Source organism: Carcharodon carcharias, chromosome 16, assembly GCF_017639515.1.
Source record: "Carcharodon carcharias isolate sCarCar2 chromosome 16, sCarCar2.pri, whole genome shotgun sequence".
Classification (NCBI taxonomy): Eukaryota; Metazoa; Chordata; class Chondrichthyes; order Lamniformes; family Lamnidae; genus Carcharodon; species Carcharodon carcharias.
In genome coordinates, this window is record NC_054482.1 from 23,904,549 (window position 1) to 23,924,065 (window position 19,517).

The following is a 19,517-nucleotide window of genomic DNA, read 5'->3' on the forward strand; positions in this document are numbered from 1 at the left end:
CATCTGTGGAGAGGGAAACAGAGTGAGCATTGAGTCCATATGTCTCTTTTTCAGCTCAGAAGAGTCAAACTGACTGGAAACATTAACTTTGTTTCTCTCTCCACAGATGTTGCCAGACCTGCTGAGTTTTTCCAGCATTTTATTGCAGGTTTCTAGCATCTGCAATATTGTACTTTTATCTTAGGTTAAATCCGAGTTTGATCTTCCTTGACCAACTTCAACATCACTACCAATCATGAATTTTCTGCAAATCCCATCCTCTGTCTCAGTCCCCCAATTAGATTCGTTCAGTGAATAATATATGTATTACATGCTCACTTTATTCAGAAATATGGCACATATAAATTTTGGTAAGTTCCCGTGCTGTGCATTAGTGCAAACTCTGTCTTTTAATAAATCCAAATCTGTAGGCATTCTGCAGATTGGTGAAGAGAATTCTAATTGTTTTCCTTAATGAATATCATGCATAACAATAACTATTTAGCAAATGGTCAACTCAAATTCCTTTGTTGATTAATGCCTGCAACCAAGGATAATAAATTCACAGAATCATATACACTGTCTAATACTGTTTGAAAAAGGATGTCAGGCTGTATCAGTGCTTGAACTCTAAAGATCAAAATTGAATTTCAACACAATAAAAGCTGATTATCAATTCAGAAGTCTTATCTCGAAAAATAGACCTCTTCATTCAGCTTTGTTGCAGCTACACAAGTGATCTTAAACTTGCTGTTCCACTCCAATGACTTAATTCAAAATGTGAATGCATGGATATCACTGCCATTTGATGATCAATTGTACTGAGGTTGCACAGAACGGCCTTTTCCAACTATTCAAAGCATACTTCTGACATTCAAAGAGAGGTGTTCAAAACTGAACAATTTTCAGTTATACCAATGAATTATTTTAGCAATCAGTTAGTAAGGCACAATAAGAGGAATTTTGACAACAGCTTCAGCTCACATCCTTGACATGGTAAACTCCACACAAGAAACTTACTGAATATCTAACTCATTTGAAGGGCAAGAAGCTAGCGAATAACATCACACACTGACGCCAATTCTCCAGCATCATGCATCATCCTCTCTGGTGCATTTTCTTGCATCTGTGACAATGTTAGAAATGCAGGTCCGTTTAAGAGTAAACCAGGACAAGCTTCAGATTGAATTGAGAGCAATTGAAGCCTGTACTTGAGAGCTGGGGTTTTCCCCAGTAGTTAGTTAGCTTCTTAACAGGGAGAGGATTCAGAAGGGAAGAGTGGAAATTAGCATTTGTTCTGAACTATAGTTTAACAATAAAACAGTTGTGATCCACAGAACCTCTTCTGCTGCCTGACTCGGTAAATGGATATCCACCTATCAAACATCTGTGTCAAAAGGAAAAGGTTTCAAAAGTGTTTCCGATGAAAGAGTTCTGTTTTGGTTGGATGGGGAATGGAGGGATTTGCAATGAAGGAGTGGGAGAAAAAAGGTTGGCTGATGCAATATATTCCTTAAAAAAATTGTCATTAAAAGCAGTTTTGGCCGTGTTCCACCGGATACAACCTTTTCTGGAGTAGTGTACGTTGAAAGTTGGAGGCTCCCAGACACAAATGCTTTTTGCTCATCTTCTGTGTATAGTGGCAATGCATACATAATGACTGTTATTAATGTGACTCAATCTCACCTCCTCTTCCTTGTTCAGAAGGATCATCTGGCTGTCAGTCAGCATGCAATATTTCTGATCCCAGGTTGTTTCGGTGTATGGGGACTGGCCACATGACAGTCTGTGTGTTGGAGGGCCTTTCACATCTGCAAATGAAAATACAAAAAATAGATCAAATATTAATCTCTGAAAACTTCAAAAAAGCCAAATACAATCCACACTGCCAACATTTTTGTTAGGCAAAATTATCAGACTATTTTACCAACCAGTTGGAAAGATTTTTGAATCTCTATTTTCTATCACTTCAGCTCCAGGATATCAACCTTCAGCAAGACAAAAGTGCAAGCTGCAAGGAGAGTTGAAAGAAATAAATACTAATAAGAGGGCACCCTATTCAGGTGCACAAAATATTCAACTCTCCGATATCGGTTCAGGGATGAAACAGCTGAAGATGGTTGGGCCTAGGAAACTACACTGAGGAACTCCTGCAATGATGGCCTAGAACTGAGATATTTGAACGCCAGCTCCCTGATATGGAACTTCACTGTCACTGGGTCAAAGTCCTGGAACTCCCTCCGTAACAGCACTGTGGATATACCTACACCACATAGACTGCAACAGTTCAAGAAGGCAGCTCACCACCACCTTCTCAAGGGCAATGAGGGATGGGCAATAAATGCTGGCACACCCAGTAACGTCCACATCCCGTAAATTAATAAAAAAATATAGCTGAATGCTAGACTTGGGGCAGTTAAATGCTTGAGCAACAAGTCTAATGGACAAATAGCTCTCTCATGGACCAGTGTTATGGCCTTTAAAAGGATTTTTTTTTTGATGAGCATATCTCCACATATGCCAGTGATATTAACTTATAATGCTTTGTAAGTGAGGTACTGATTGTTCAATGACATCCGACCCTGAGTGTTACCATTTTTGCTATCTAAAGACCACATAAAAATTGCACCTCAGCTAACATGCTTTCCACTTGAGTAACTGCTTCCTTCACCACCTAAAATTACTATTCCAGTAGTAGACTTGCAACCAACCACTTTACCCTCTGATATAATGAAGTTTCCAAGAACAAAATGCATAGTGGCAATGCTAAGCATCTCCTGACAGTACAAATGAACAATGCACAAAAATTTCACTTAAGCATCTCTCTTCACCCAAATTCTCAAGAAAGCAGGATTCTTCCCTTTCCCAAATGAAGTATTTCACTACTGCGGTTCGATTGAGCACTAGCAAGTGTCAAGTAGAGAAAACAGTGTTTGAATGTTGACACTTGGGATGCAAATACCTGCATTTCAGGCATGAGGGTCCCATCCTCTGTTCGTGTTACTTCTCTGCCCCAATAAAAATCACTGAATATGGTGATTTTCAACAAACGTTCAGAAGATTTCATGAACTTCTCAATCCCCAAAAATAGTCTATGAGCTTAAAAGGACAACACCTACCAACTCTGACCCCAGGCCTTTTGGCCCAAAAAGTGAACAATTAAAAGCATGGAGCCTCAATGCTCAGGTGGTGAATTGTTGTTAGAGATTTTAAAAATTTTACCTTTTAAATGTTACCACAGAATCATAAGCAATGATAATATTTAAAAAGTGATATTTTTGTACTTTTTCTTTTAACTCTCTCTCTTATTCCAACTGTTTTAAAATTAGGGGTCGCCTTTTTTAGGACAGAGATGAAGAGAAATTTTTTCTCTGAGCGTTGTGCGACTAATTCTCTGCCTCAGAAGATGGTGCAGGTGGGGTCATTGAATATTTTTAAGGCAGAACCACAGATTCTTGTTGGACAAGGGAATCAACAGTTATCGGGGTAGACGGGAATGTGGAAATCGAAACACAAGATGATCAGCCATGATCTTATTGAATCGTGGAGCAAGCTTGAGGGGCCTAATGGTCTACTCCTGTTCCTATTTGTTATGTTCTTATGTTCAATTCTTTTCCCCTCTATTTCTCTTTGTGAATCTGATTTAACACTAAATTCATTCATTTTAATTCACATTGCTTCTCCAGTCCTTCCTCTGTTTGTTTTTTAACCCTTAAGTCTCATTGTTTAAAGAAATGCACTGTTAGTCCCACTGTTAGCCAACGTATCAGATGCTCTGTTACCCTCATTATGCAGTTATCAGCTCACAGTTGCAGCAACTTTGTAGGTAAAACTTTTTGAAACCTGTGCACACACAAACAAGTTTAAGTAAAATAGACATGCTGCAAGATAGCCTGTTCCAGCAAAATCTGGCCCTTTAAAGGATGTGATATCATGAGTCTTTTTGAAAGATCCAGTGCCATCTGTACTCCACTCCAATATCAATGTCAAAATTTGCAGAAATCACTGTGCACAAAAATTACAAGTTTTAAAAGAGCACAGGTTGCAAGAGATAAAAGATCATGTACCGCCTTCTGATGATACTCAAATTTCTGCTTATGGTTCAAGGATGAATTTGCATTTTTGACCAGGTCTTCAGATGCAAGATTTTTGCTTTGCAAAATAAATTCTTAAGAGAAAACAAGCAAAAATGAAAAGCCCAATTGATGTGTTTGCACAGAATGTCAAATGTCACACTGACTAGATACCTACACTCCTGTCTCCCACATAAATAAATGTAGCTGAAAATAAGAACTTCACAATCCATAGGCCCTGATTATATCTCTTACTGTACTCTTTCCACCCTCGAGCTACATTATGTCAATGTCTCAGAGCTGTCAAACAGTCTGAAATCCATCAGAGAAGACAGACACACCAAATGGTACCCAAACAAGGTGCATGTTAAAGGCCTGATGTGTTGGTATAATTTAAATTCAACATATATCTCATAAGCACACTCCTGCAGCAATTAAACAAACACTGGCTGTCCATTCTATATTTGATACTTAGATGAAAGATTTACTTAGGAAAAGACACACACATAACAAAAGATCAAAAAGATTAGAATTACAGATCAATGCACTTCTGCTCATGAGGTCTATCTTCTGCTTTCCAACCCATTTCACAACTGATGTCAGATCTTTTACTAAACTGCTCCCAAGACTCTTGCAGCAAGCTTATGTTTTCAGTGATGGACTTGCCTGTCTTGCAAAGCACTTCAGAAAAGTACTGCACCTAAAAATCACGACTGCAAAACTGTGTCCCTTTACTGTCTGGCATTTGGACACACACACCATATGCTGCTGGCATATCAGTTCTAAACACATTGCATCATATAGCGGCATTCACAGAGAGTGAATTGGTACTCAGTGAGTTAATCAGCTCTTGAAACTATGTGAATCATCAACAAACCCAGCACTGTCATTCTGATGGTGCTCTTTTTCAGAAGATTATGCAAGAACTTGCATTTCTTCCAAGTTTTCATCTGTTGAGTTTTAGGTTCCATGTTACGACACATGCATCACCTATATTATACAGAGCAGTTGGCAAACTGCAACAGCTATGCAAAATTCAACTCAACTTTACCTGAAATCACAGCTGCACATGATTTAGAACGGAAGTACAACAACCGTCTTTTCAGAGTGACACCATCTGTCTGGAATTCCAATCTCAGCATCCCAAATTCTTCAATATGTTGGATACTTGCAGCAGTGTGAATCCCTGCAAGATCTCAAAGTAACAACTCTGCTGCAGCACTTGGTTTACTGGTTGCTGCTGTCACCACTCCAATTGACAGGAATGAGCAGCACCACATCAGTCTGCATGTCACATAAGCCCTGCCTTACACACTGTACCTTCTCAGCTCAGGTAAACATCCATTTTTGTGCAGAGATACTGCAATATAGTCACCGGCACATGGCTGAGGAAACCTACTTCCCCTCCCCCTTTTCAAAAGCACTGCATCACAGGATCTCATGACATCCAAACGTGTGTGGAAGGAATGCAAGAATTCTGCAATCTGCAACATCCTCAGGCACCAAATGCAGCTCAAGCTGACCGGCCTGACATCAATATTGCACATTTACATCAAATACATCCTTGAAATTGTTTGCAGGATGTGGTTATTCAGATGTTACTTGCCATTTACAAGCATGATTTTCCCAATTACAAACGTCATCTATGTTCCTGCTCTCTCACTCAATGAATAAATACATAGCCATGCATTCACACTTCAGTTGAAGGACTTCATTCAGACACAACATGTCAAAGGGATTTTCAAGTTTGGCTATTTCAGAATTCGTTTATAAAAGATCAATTTTCTTTTTTAAGTTTTCCCAAACCATCAATGCCAATTTCCACTGAAATAATGAAAACTTCTTCACTGCAAGAGGATATATTTCACTTCAGTTGGGAGTGGGGGGGCAGCAAAGAGCAGATACAATCAGCATGCTCGGTCCCAAGCATTTTAGATAGAAGACTGGAATTACTGAAACAGATTGGGAATACATCACAATCAAACAAAAGGAACATCAACTCAATGTACAAAAGTACTTTCTTTGTCCAATTTATGGCCTTAGGAAGCTTTAAACAATCTCCACAGACACTTCTGAGAAACTGAAAAGCCAGGTCTATCACAACCTTACTCATAGCCTTTGCTTCTAACGAGAGGAGCTAGCCTCATTACTCTCTTCTCCACGGCCAGTAGGTCCATTTGTGCTATAGCAACACAAGCTACATTCAGCAATCCAAACTCAGCATAAGACCCTGGTATCAATGTCATTTGGCAATATAACTGCTAATAAATTGTATTATTTAGTCATAGTGACGAACATGAGAACTCACAAATGTTGAAATGTTTCAACTTCAGCATGGACAAGTCCAATCACTTCCACGGGGATATTTTTTCTTGTTTTATCTATAATGTGGAATACCTTGCACTTCTCCACATTTAATTTCAAACATCATTGGAGTGTCAAGGAGAAAACCCTCAAGATCGTGGTTGCCTCTCCAGTCTACAAGTAATTCTAGCATGCTGTTGATTTTAATTAACTAATATTGAAATGACTATTCCAAGTTATTTATAATTATCAGGCATGGGAAGGGACTCAGGACAGCTCTCTGGGATCCCCTCTCATACCTATACCCATTCTGAAGCATAAGACTACCATCTACTTCCTCCCACTTCACTCAGATCCACCGACCTTAATTTGTAAAAAGACATTTTGTCGAAGCTTTTCATCTTGCACTCATCAGGACAATCGCAAGACTACTAATGTCAGAGGAAGCAACAACTTTATAAAGTATGAGAAGAGAGTGCTGATTGTTGGCAAGTGGACTCTAATTGGTAGAGGCATAGTCATAGGTATTCTTGTGATTGATAAGTGCAAGGTGAAAAGCTTTGGCAAAATGTCTTTTTTCAGTAATTTGCAAGTTCTATACAACCAAACGACTATTTAACTTGTAATAGGAGTCTTTCATCAATATCACAAGCAATCTCATGGACATAAGAGTGCATGAGGCAATCTGGCTTCCCTTGTCAATTTTGAATGCTTTGGCTTCAAAAATGTTAGTCACTCAAGCTCCACATCTGTAAAAGCTATGTTAGCTGTCATTTTCCCAGTGAATTTCATAGAGATACTCTTGGTCTAATTTTTGTGATCATTGATTTAATTAGTTTTAAGCGTCAACCTCACTGAGTGAAAGCAATCTCAGCTTGGTCATAAATCCATGGGTTCAGACCCCCCACCCCGCCCCCATCCAAATACTTGAACAGAGAATCTAAATTGACACATGATAACATTTCCAGACGTGCTGTTCTTCAGATGAAATATGAAACCACAGCTCCGTCAGCTGGATCAGGCAGCCATAAATTATACTAAATGCGCACAACCCCAATGTTCTGCCAATGTGTATTCCACAATTCATATGACCAAAAACAGGTTTATTGCTGTTTGAGACATTGTTCTGCAAACACTGACTACATACTGCCAAATAGTTAATTGGTTGTTCAATGCTTTGGAAGATGCTGATGATATGAAAAGTAAACATACGTTATTTCTTTTAATTAGCTGATATTTTTCATCTTCTCAGAGTCTCTCCAATAGTCGCCGACTTCCTTAAAATAATTTATTTGCAGATCTCCATCCCTGTCTCTTTTATCCTAAAGCTAAATTCACCTACCAAGAGATTTATTAGTTTTCAAATCCCATAACTCAGCTATTATCAAAGTCCCTGAATGTACATTTGCTGTTAATGTTGGATGGGGTACAATACATGTCCTCAAGCCATCATTATTTAGCAGGCTGTCTATTGTACCTCCTGATGGATCACTAAGGGTTTTAAGCTTCCATCCAACTGGACTCATGCTGCTATGGCACTGAAAAGATATTTTTTGGTTTTATGTTATGCGTCTGCTGCCTGTTTCTTTTCAGTTTTATCTTGAACTGACCATGTTAAACTTTTATTTCATGAACCCGTTCCCCCATCCTGAATTTCTTGCCTCCTGTTCTGAAGACATAACCTTATCATGCACATCAGCAACCATCTAATTCCTCAGCCAAATGGTGATTCTTCATGCGAACCTAGGCAGTTAAACTCAATTCTGTTCTCACCTAATATCATCACATTGTTGCAGGAGCCACAGACTATCAGACTAGGTGAAAATACTGTCTGATTTCGTTCTAATCCATGGGTGCTATGGCTTTTTCAGAATCTGGACTATGACTTCTGCAACCTTCACACAGACAATCAAGTGTGCAACCTTGTTGACCTGCATTGCACAGTATTATTCCATACCATTCAATTACCAACTGACCATTATGTGATTGTGGGAAAATGCAAGTTGAGATCAAAAACTCCCCGAAAATAAAAAATTGGATTAACAATTGTCTCAGGTCACTCTCACACCTGGCTTAGATAACTGAAATGAATGTATGTTATTCAAACCTCCTTCTCCCACTAGCATTTAAATTGTCCTTTACAACACATCGTTCATCAATGAAAGTGGCAAGTAGGCAACTTAACAAATACAAATGCCATCCTGCATCAGGGGTCAAAATAATGTTTCTTTCAAGGGCTTTTCTTGAGATTTTCTCAAGGGCTACTTATTGATTTTCAGTGCCTCCTGTTTCACTAACTCCTTTATGAGGTGATGCAGTCAGGTAGTAACATTACCTTCTGTATTTGCATTGTATCTTTTTTGAAGGTTTTCTTCTTTCACTAGATAAGGTGGCACAGATACCAAAAAATGTATATATATTATTGAATCTTTTACCTTGGAATCAATGAATGAAGTGCTTTTGTTAATTTATGAAAAATAAATCTCCTATGCTCCATTTCCAAAAAGAAAATTCTAACTATTGGGCACAATCTAACTTATCAGGAATGAGTCTCACAACAGCAGCCCTTTTAAAAAGTACAAGCAAACAGCACTCTCCAGCATTCTTTGGTTTTGTTCCAAGTTTCTTTCCCCTCAATACGTCTATTTAAACTAAATGCTGACAACCATCAGAATACTGACTTCCAAAGGTCCAACTGCGCAACAAGGGGAATACACAAATTAATTCTGCAGCATCAAGCTTAAACCATCAGTTAACAAATGGTTTCATTCACATTCACTTAACATTTCAGTGACTCTTTTTCCCCCAAACTAATACACCTCCTTGCATGGTCATCTGTGCTTTAATGAGCCACAGATTGGAATCTCTTAGCACAGAAGCACCCTGGTTACATTAAAGATACATACCACTTTATAGAGGTTGTGAACTCAACAATCATACTCCACAATGCTATACTTTTGAAAAGTGACATTGAAAGTCTGCACACAAATATAAAAACAGGCTTTGCTGGTTGTCTGAAATACCAAATAAATATCCCCAGCCTAACAGAATAGTGATGACATCTCCCTATCTGCAAATTTTGACATTATTTACATTCAGCAACATTCATTTGACATCAGTTGCACTCAAAAGCAATCATTTAGCGATCATTTAACATTTTTTATTCATTCATGGGATGTGGGCATTGCTAGCTAGACCAGCATTTGTGGCCTATTCCTAATTGAACTTTAGAAGATGGTAGTGAGCTGCCTTCTTGAACCACTGCAGTCCGTATGGTGAAGCTGGTGAAGGTACACCCACAGTGCTGCACGGGAGGGAGTTCCAGGATTTTGACCCAACAGCATTGAAGATTACATTGCAAGTAATGTAACTGACATCAATGTCATCAACTGCCCTAAACTATAGCATTCCAACATTTAAGATCAGCAACATCACTTAAGTATTTGGACACCAAAAACGATCAGAGCTTATTTTCCATACTTCTAAATTTCCATAGGTTCAGACATCCTAAAACCTAGCTAACTTTAGAAAAAGCACTCAGTTTTAATATAGTAGTTAGGTGTTTCTCTTCACAACTTACAGTGCTGCATAATGCTGCCAGCATCCCCCTCAACCGGTGGTACCCACCCCCAACAAAGACAGCAGTGGTTTTCTCCCCCACCACCACCCGAATGGCGCAAAGAAATTTTATTCCCCACCCACCGCCCAGAGCCATTTTTCCCCCCATGATCTGCCCCATCAATTTTTTCCCTCACCATCCTCCCCACCAAGCAATTTGCTTCTGCCCCTGAATCCCCAATTACTCCAAATTGTAGTAATTCTTTTCTCTTCCTTCATTTCCTCCACCTCTCTCTCCTCTCCACATCACCCACACTCCCCCATTCCCCACCACCTCTTTCCCTCCTCCACCTCTCTTTCTCCTCAACTCTCTCCTGCCCCTCTGCCTTCCAGCACTATCACCCACTCCCATCCCCCTCTTTCCCCATTCTCACATCTCTCTCTCCCCCTCCAACCTCTCTTTCCCCCAACCTAACTCTCTCTCTCCCCCCTCAGCTCTCTCTCCCTCCCACACTCCACACCTATCTCCCTTCTCCTGCCTCTCTCTCCCCCTCCAACTCTCTCTCTCTCCCCCTCCAACTCTCTCTCTCTCTCCCCCTCCACCTCTCTCTCTCTCTCTCCCCCTCCACCTCTCTCTCTCTCTCTCCCCCTCCACCTCTCTCTCTCTCTCTCCCCCTCCACCTCTCTCTCTCTCTCTCCCCCTCCACCTCTCTCTCTCTCTCTCCCCCTCCACCTCTCTCTCTCTCTCTCCCCCTCCACCTCTCTCTCTCTCTCCCCCTCCACCTCTCTCTCTCTCTCCCCCTCCACCTCTCTCTCTCTCTCCCCGTCCACCTCTCTCTCTCTCTCTCCCCCTCCACCTCTCTCTCTCTCTCCCCCTCCACCTCTCTCTCTCTCCCCCTCCACCTCTCTCTCTCTCTCCCCCTCCTCTCTCTCTCCCTCTCCCCCTCCATCTCTCTCTCTCTCCACACCACCTCTCTCTCTCTCTCCCATACACCTCTCTCACAATCCTTCCTCCCCTCCACCTCTCTCTCTCTCTCTCTCTCCCCCTCCATCTCTCTCTCTCTCTCTCCCCCTCCATCTCTCTCTCTCTCTCCCCCTCCATCTCTCTCTCCCTCTCCCCCTCCATCTCTCTCTCCCTCTCCCCCTCCAATTCTCTCTCCCCGTCCCCTCCAACTCTCTCTCTCTCCCTCCAACTCTCTCTCTCCCTCTCCCCCTCCAACTCTCTCTCTCTCTCTCCCCCTCCATCTCTCTCTCTCTCTCTCCCCCTCCATCTCTCTCTCCCTCTCCCCCTCCATCTCTCTCTCCCTCTCCCCCTCCATCTCTCTCTCCCTCTCCCCCTCCATATCTCTCTCCCTCTCCCCCTCCATATCTCTCTCCCTCTCCCCCCTCCAACTCTCTCTCTCTCTCTCCGCTTCCAACTCTCTCTCCCCCTCCAACTCTCTCCCTCCCCCTCCAACTCTCTCTCTCCCCCTCCAACTCTCTCTCTCCCCCTCCAACTCTCTCTCTCCCCCTCCAACTCTCTCTCTCCCCCTCCAGCTCTCTCTCTCCCCCTCCAGCTCTCTCTCTCCCCCTCCAACTCTCTCTCTCCCCCTCCAACTCTCTCTCTCCCCCTCCAACTCTCTCTCTCCCCCTCCAACTCTCTCTCTCTCCCCCTCCAACTCTCTCTCTCTCCCCCTCCAACTCTCTCTCTCCCCCCTCCAACTCTCTCTCTCCCCCCCTCCAACTCTCTCTCTCCCCCCCTCCAACTCTCTCTCTCTCCCCCTCCAACTCTCTCTCTCTCCCCCTCCAACTCTCTCTCTCTCCCCCTCCAACTCTCTCTCTCTCTGCCCCTCCACCTCTCTCTCTCCCCCTCCACCTCTCTCCCTCCACCTCTCTCTCTCCCCCTCCACCTCTCTCTCTCTCCCCCTCCAACTCTCTCTCTCTCCCTCCAACTCTCTCTCTCTCTCCCCCTCCAACTCTCTCTCTCTCTCCCCCTCCAACTCTCTCTCTCTCTCCCCCTCCAACTCTCTCTCTCTCTCCCCCTCCAACTCTCTCTCTCTCTCCCCCTCCAACTCTCTCTCTCTCCCCCTCCAACTCTCTCTCTCTCTCTATCTCCCTCCAACTCTCTCTCTCTCTATCTCCCTCCAACTCTCTCTCTCTCTCTCCCCCTCCAACTCTCTCTCTCTCTCTCCCCCTCCACCTCTCTCTCTCTCTCTCCCCCTCCACCTCCCTCTCTCCCTCCCCCTCCACCTCCCTCTCTCCCTCCCCCTCCACCTCCCTCTCTCCCTCCACCTCCACCTCCCTCTCTCCCTCCACCTCCACCTCCCTCTCTCCCTCCACCTCCACCTCCCTCTCTCCCTCCACCTCTCTCTCTCTCTCCCCTCCACCTCTCTCTCTCTCTCCCCCTCCACCTCTCTCTCTCTCCCCCTCCATCTCTCTCTCTCTCTCCCCCTCCATCTCTCTCTCTCTCTCCCCCTCCATCTCTCTCTCTCTCTCCCCCTCCATCTCTCTCTCTCTCTCCCCCTCCATCTCTCTCTCTCTCCCCCTCCATCTCTCTCTCTCTCCCCTCCGCTATCTCTCTCTCTCTCTCCCCTCCGCTATCTCTCTCTCTCTCTCCCCTCCATTATCTCTCTCTCTCCCCCTCCATCTCTCTCTCTCTCTCCCCCTCCATCTCTCTCTCTCTCTCCCCCTCCATCTCTCTCTCTCTCCCCCTCCATCTCTCTCTCTCTCCCCCTCCATCTCTCTCTCTCTCCCCCTCCATCTCTCTCTCTCTCTCCCCCTCCATCTCTCTCTCTCCCCCTCCCCCTCCATCTCTCTCTCTCCCCCTCCCCCTCCATCTCTCTCTCTCCCTCTCCCCCTCCATATCTCTCTCGCCCCCTCCCCCTCCATCTCTCCCTCTCTCTCCCCCTCCATCTCTCTCTCTCTCTACCCCTCCACCTCTCTCTCTCTCCCCCTCCACCTCTCTCTCCCCCTCCACCTCTCTCTCTCTCCCCCTCCACCTCTCTCTCCGTCTCTCTCCCCCTCCACCTCTCTCTCTCTCCCCCACCTCTCTCTCTCTCTCCCCCACCTCTCTCTCTCTCCCCCTCCACCTCTCTCTCTCTCTCCCCCTCCTCTCTCTCTCCCTCTCCCCCTCCATCTCTCTCTCTCCACACCACCTCTCTCTCTCTCTCCCATACACCTCTCTCACAATCCCTCCTCCCCTCCACCTCTCTCTCTCTCTCTCCCCCTCCATCTCTCTCTCTCTCTCTCCCCCTCCATCTCACTCTCTCTCTCCCCCTCCATCTCTCTCTCCCTCTCCCCCTCCAATTCTCTCTCCCCGTCCCCTCCAACTCTCTCTCTCTCCCTCCAACTCTCTCTCTCCCTCTCCCCCTCCATCTCTCTCTCTCTCTCCCCCTCCATCTCTCTCTCTCTCTCCCCCTCCATCTCTCTCTCCCTCTCCCCCTCCAACTCTCTCCCCCTCCAACTCTCTCCCTCCCCCTCCAACTCTCTCTCTCCCCCTCCAACTCTCTCTCTCCCCCTCCAACTCTCTCTCTCCCCCTCCAACTCTCTCTCTCCCCCTCTCCCCCTCCATCTCTCTCTCCCCCTCTCCCCCTCCATCTCTCTCTCGCCCCCTCCCCCTCCATCTCCCTCTCCCCCTCCAATTCTCTCTCTCTCTCTCCCCCTCCACCTCTCTCTCTATCTCTCTCCCCCTCCAACTCTCTCTCTCCCCCGCCAACTCTCTCTCTCCCCCGCCAACTCTCTCTCTCCCCCGCCAACTCTCTCTCTCCCCCGCCAACTCTCTCTCTCCCCCGCCAACTCTCTCTCTCCCCCGCCAACTCTCTCTCTCTCCCCCGCCAACTCTCTCTCTCTCCCCCGCCAACTCTCTCTCTCTCCCCCTCCAACTCTCTCTCTCTCCCCCTCCAACTCTCTCTCTCTCCCCCTCCAACTCTCTCTCTCTCCCCCTCCAACTCTCTCTCTCTCCCCCTCCAACTCTCTCTCTCTCCCCCTCCAACTCTCTCTCTCTCCCCCTCCAACTCTCTCTCTCTCCCCCTCCAACTCTCTCTCTCTCCCCCTCCAACTCTCTCTCTCTCCCCCTCCAACTCTCTCTCTCTCCCCCTCCAACTCTCTCTCTCTCCCCCTCCAACTCTCTCTCTCTCCCCCTCCAACTCTCTCTCTCTCACTCCCCCTCCAACTCTCTCTCTCTCACTCCCCCTCCAACTCTCTCTCTCTCTCCCCCTCCAACTCTCTCTCCCCCTCTAACTCTCTCTCCCTCTCTAACTCTCTCTCTCCCTCTCTAACTCTCTCTCTCCCCCTCTCTAACTCTCACTCTCTCCCTCTCTAACTCTCTCTCGCTCACCTCCTCTCTAACTCTCTCTCGCTCTCCATCTCTAACTCTCTCTCACTCTCTCCCTCTCCAACTCTCTCTCTCTCTCCCCCTCTAACTCTCTCTCTCTCCTCCTCTAACTCTCTCTCTCTCTCTATCTCCCTCCAACTCTCTCTCTCTCTATCTCCCTCCAACTCTCTCTCTCTCTCTCCCCCTCCAACTCTCTCTCTCTCTCTCCCCCTCCACCTCTCTCTCTCTCTCTCCCCCTCCACCTCTCTCTCTCTCTCCCCCTCCACCTCTCTCTCTCTCTCCCCCTCCACCTCTCTCTCTCTCTCCCCCTCCACCTCTCTCTCTCTCTCCCCCTCCACCTCTCTCTCTCCCTCCACCTCCACCTCTCTCTCCCCTTCCACCTCTCTCTCTCTCTCCCCTCCACCTCTCTCTCTCTCCCCTTCCACCTCTCTCTCTCTCCCCTCCACTATCTCTCTCTCTCTCTCCCCTCCCCTTTCTCTCTCTCTCCCCCTCCATCACTCTCTCTCTCTCCCCCTCCATCTCTCTCTCTCTCTCCCCCTCCATCTCTCTCTCTCTCTCCCCCTCCATCTCTCTCTCTCTCCCCCTCCATCTCTCTCTCTCTCCCCCTCCATCTCTCTCTCTCTCTCCCCTCCATCTCTCTCTCTCTCTCCCCCTCCATCTCTCTCTCTCTCTCCCCCTCCATCTCTCTCTCTCTCCCCCTCCATCTCTCTCTCTCTCCCCCTCCATCTCTCTCTCTCTCCCCCTCCATCTCTCTCTCTCTCTCCCCCTCCATCTCTCTCTCTCCCCTCCCCCTCTATCTCTCTCTCTCCCCCTCCCCCTCTATCTCTCTCTCTCCCCCTCCCGCTCTATCCCTCTCTCTCTCCCCCTCCATATCTCTCTCGCCCCCTCCCCCTCCATCTCTCCCTCTCTCTCCCCCTCCATCTCTCTCTCTCTCTACCCCTCCACCTCTCTCTCTCTCCCCCTCCACATCTCTCTCCCCCTCCACCTCTCTCTCTCTCCCCCTCCACCTCTCTCTCTCTCTCCCCCTCCACCTCTCTCTCTCTCCCCCACCTCTCTCTCTCTCTCCCCCACCTCTCTCTCTCTCCCCCTCCACCTCTCTCTCTCTCTCCCCCTCCTCTCTCTCTCCCTCTCCCCCTCCATCTCTCTCTCTCCACACCACCTCTCTCTCTCTCTCCCATACACCTCTCTCACAATCCCTCCTCCCCTCCACCTCTCTCTCTCTCTCTCCCCCTCCATCTCTCTCTCTCTCTCTCCCCCTCCATCTCACTCTCTCTCTCCCCCTCCATCTCTCTCTCCCTCTCCCCCTCCAATTCTCTCTCCCCGTCCCCTCCAACTCTCTCTCTCTCCCTCCAACTCTCTCTCTCCCTCTCCCCCTCCATCTCTCTCTCTCTCTCCCCCTCCATCTCTCTCTCTCTCTCCCCCTCCATCTCTCTCTCCCTCTCCCCCTCCATCTCTCTCTCTCTCTCCCCCTCCATCTCTCTCTCCCTCTCCCCCTCCAACTCTCTCCCCCTCCAACTCCCTCCCCCTCCAACTCTCTCCCTCCCCCTCCAACTCTCTCTCTCCCCCTCCAACTCTCTCTCTCCCCCTCCAACTCTCTCTCTCCCCCTCCAACTCTCTCTCTCCCCCTCTCCCCCTCCATCTCTCTCTCCCCCTCTCCCCCTCCATCTCTCTCTCCCCCCTCCCCCTCCATCTCCCCTCTCCCCCTCCAATTCTCTCTCTCTCTCTCCCCCTCCACCTCTCTCTCTATCTCTCTCCCCCTCCAACTCTCTCTCTCCCCCCGCCAACTCTCTCTCTCCCCCGCCAACTCTCTCTCTCCCCCGCCAACTCTCTCTCTCCCCCGCCAACTCTCTCTCTCCCCCGCCAACTCTCTCTCTCTCCCCCGCCAACTCTCTCTCTCTCCCCCTCCAACTCTCTCTCTCTCCCCCTCCAACTCTCTCTCTCTCCCCCTCCAACTCTCTCTCTCTCCCCCTCCAACTCTCTCTCTCTCCCCCTCCAACTCTCTCTCTCTCCCCCTCCAACTCTCTCTCTCTCCCCCTCCAACTCTCTCTCTCTCCCCCTCCAACTCTCTCTCTCTCCCCCTCCAACTCTCTCTCTCTCCCCCTCCAACTCTCTCTCTCTCCCCCTCCAACTCTCTCTCTCTCTCCCCCTCCAACTCTCTCTCTCTCCCCCTCCAACTCTCTCTCTCTCCCCCTCCAACTCTCTCTCTCTCCCCCTCCAACTCTCTCTCTCTCCCCCTCCAACTCTCTCTCTCTCACTCCCCCTCCAACTCTCTCTCTCTCACTCCCCCTCCAACTCTCTCTCTCTCACTCCCCCTCCAACTCTCTCTCCCCCTCCAACTCTCTCTCCCCCTCCAACTCTCTCTCCCCCTCCAACTCTCTCTCTCCCCCTCCAACTCTCTCTCTCCCCCTCCAACTCTCTCTCTCCCCCTCCAACTCTCTCTCTCCCCCTCCAACTCTCTCTCTCCCCCTCCAACTCTCTCTCTCCCCCTCCAACTCTCTCTCTCCCCCTCCAACTCTCTCTCTCCCCCTCCAACTCTCTCTCTCCCCCTCCAACTCTCTCTCTCCCCCTCCAACTCTCTCTCTCCCCCTCCAACGCTCTCTCTCCCCCTCCAACTCTCTCTCTCCCCCTCCAACTCTCTCTCCCCCCTTCCAACTCTCTCTCCCCCCTTCCAACTCTCTCTCTCCCCTTCCAACTCTCTCTCTCCCCCTCCAACTCTCTCTCTCCCCCTCCAACTCTCTCTCTCCCCCTCCAACGCTCTCTCTCCCCCTCCAACTCTCTCTCTCCCCCTCCAACTCTCTCACTCTCCCCCTCCAACTCTCTCACTCTCCCCCTCCAACTCTCTCACTCTCCCCCTCCAACTCTCTCACTCTCCCCCTCCAACTCTCTCACTCTCCCCCTCCAACTCTCTCACTCTCCCCCTCCAACTCTCTCACTCTCCCCCTCCAACTCTCTCACTCTCCCCCTCCAACTCTCTCACTCTCCCCCTCCAACTCTCTCACTCTCCCCCTCCAACTCTCTCACTCTCCCCCTCCAACTCTCTCACTCTCCCCCTCCAACTCTCTCACTCTCCCCCTCCAACTCTCTCACTCTCCCCCTCCAACTCTCTCACTCTCCCCCTCCAACTCTCTCACTCTCCCCCTCCAACTCTCTCACTCTCCCCCTCCAACTCTCTCACTCTCCCCCTCCAACTCTCTCACTCTCCCCCTCCAACTCTCTCACTCTCCCCCTCCAACTCTCTCACTCTCCCCCTCCAACTCTCTCACTCTCCCCCTCCAACTCTCTCACTCTCCCCCTCCAACTCTCTCACTCTCCCCCTCCAACTCTCTCACTCTCCCCCTCCAACTCGCTCTCTCTCTCCCCCTCCAACTCGCTCTCTCTCTCCCCCTCCAACTCGCTCTCTCTCTCCCCCTCCAACTCGCTCTCTCTCTCCCCCTCCAACTCGCTCTCTCTCTCCCCCTCCAACTCGCTCTCTCTCTCCCCCTCCAACTCGCTCTCTCTCTCCCCCTCCAACTCGCTCTCTCTCTCCCCCTCCAACTCGCTCTCTCTCTCCCCCTCCAACTCGCTCTCTCTCTCCCCCTCCAACTCGCTCTCTCTCTCCCCCTCCAACTCGCTCTCTCTCTCCCCCTCCAACTCGCTCTCTCTCTCCCCCTCCAACTCGCTCTCTCTCTCCCCCTCCAACTCGCTCTCTCTCTCCCCCTCCAACTCGCTCTCTCTCTCCCCCTCCAACTCGCTCTCTCTCTCCCCCTCCAACTCGCTCTCTCTCTCCCCCTCCAACTCGCTCTCTCTCTCCCCCTCCAACTCGCTCTCTCTCTCCCCCTCCAACTCGCTCTCTCTCTCCCCCTCCAACTCGCTCTCTCTCTCCCCCTCCAACTCGCTCTCTCTCTCCCCCTCCAACTCGCTCTCTCTCTCCCCCTCCAACTCGCTCTCTCTCTCCCCCTCCAACTCACTCTCTCTCTCCCCCTCCAACTCACTCTCTCTCTCCCCCTCCAACTCGCTCTCTCTCTCCCCCTCCAACTCGCTCTCTCTCTCCCCCTCCAACTCACTCTCTCTCTCCCCCTCCAACTCACTCTCTCTCTCCCCCTCCAACTCACTCTCTCTCTCCCCCTCCAACTCACTCTCTCTCTCCCCCTCCGTCACTCACTCTCTCTCTCCCCCTCCAACTCACTCTCTCTCTCCCCCTCCAACTCACTCTCTCTCTCCCCCTCCAACTCACTCTCTCTCTCCCCCTCCAACTCACTCTCTCTCTCCCCCCCCAACTCACTCTCTCCCTCCCCCTCCAACTCACTCACTCTCTCCCCCTCCAACTCACTCTCTCTCCCCCTCCAACTCACTCTCTCTCCCCCTCCAACTCACTCTCTCTCCCCCTCCAACTCACTCTCTCTCCCCCTCCAACTCTCTCTCTCCCCCTCCAACTCACTCTCTCTCTCCCCCTCCAACTCACTCTCTCTCTCCTCCTCCAACTCACTCTCTCTCTCCTCCTCCAACTCACTCTCTCTCTCCTCCTCCAACTCACTCTCTCTCTCCTCCTCCAACTCACTCTCTCTCTCCTCCTCCAACTCACTCTCTCTCTCCTCCTCCAACTCACTCTCTCTCTCCCCCTCCAACTCACTCTCTCTCTCCCCCTCCAACTCACTCTCTCTCTCCTCCTCCAACTCACTCTCTCTCTCCCCTCCAACTCTCTCTCTCTCCCCTCCAACTCTCTCTCTCTCCCCTCCAACTCTCTCTCTCTCTCTCCCCCTCCAACTCTCTCTCTCTCCCCTCCAACTCACTCTCTCTCACTCTCTGCTCCTCCACCTCTCTCTCTCTCACTCTCTGCCCCTCCACCTCCCTCTCTCTCACTCTCTGCCCCTCCACCTCTCTCTCTCTCCCCTCCACTCACTCTCTCCCCCTCCACCTATCTCTCTCTCTCATTCTCTCCCCTCCACTCTCACTCTCTCCCCCTCCACCTATCTCTCTCTCTCACTCTCTCCCCCTCCACCTATCTCTCTCTCACTCTCCCCCTCCACCTCTCTCTCTCTCTCCCCCTCCACCTCTCTCTCTCACTCTCTCCCCCTCCACATCTCTCTCACTCTCTCCCCACCACATCTCTCTCACTCTCCCCCCTCCACCTCTCTCTCACTCTCCCCCCTCCACCTCTCTCTCTCTCCCCCCTCCACCTCTCTCTCTCTCTCCCTGTCACCTCTCTCTCTCCCTGTCACCTCTCTCTCTCCCTGTAACCTCTCTCTCTCCCTGTCACCTCTCTCTCTCTCTCCCTGTCACCTCTCTCTCTCTCCCCCACATCTCTCCCTCCC

The 19,517-nt window shown here is 49.0% G+C and overlaps 1 protein-coding gene across 5 annotated transcripts in view; it reads right to left on the minus strand.

Annotated features, from left to right (window-relative positions):
- The window catches only part of rasal2 (RAS protein activator like 2), a 411,464-nt gene that overhangs the window by 242,291 nt on the left and 149,656 nt on the right, over positions 1-19,517 (minus strand). For all 5 annotated transcript variants that reach the window (XM_041208224.1, XM_041208220.1, XM_041208219.1 and 2 more), the window contains exon 2: positions 1,666-1,790. In XM_041208224.1, coding sequence (XP_041064158.1) covers positions 1,666-1,790 — 125 coding nt within the window. The remainder of the gene's footprint in view (positions 1-1,665; positions 1,791-19,517) is intronic.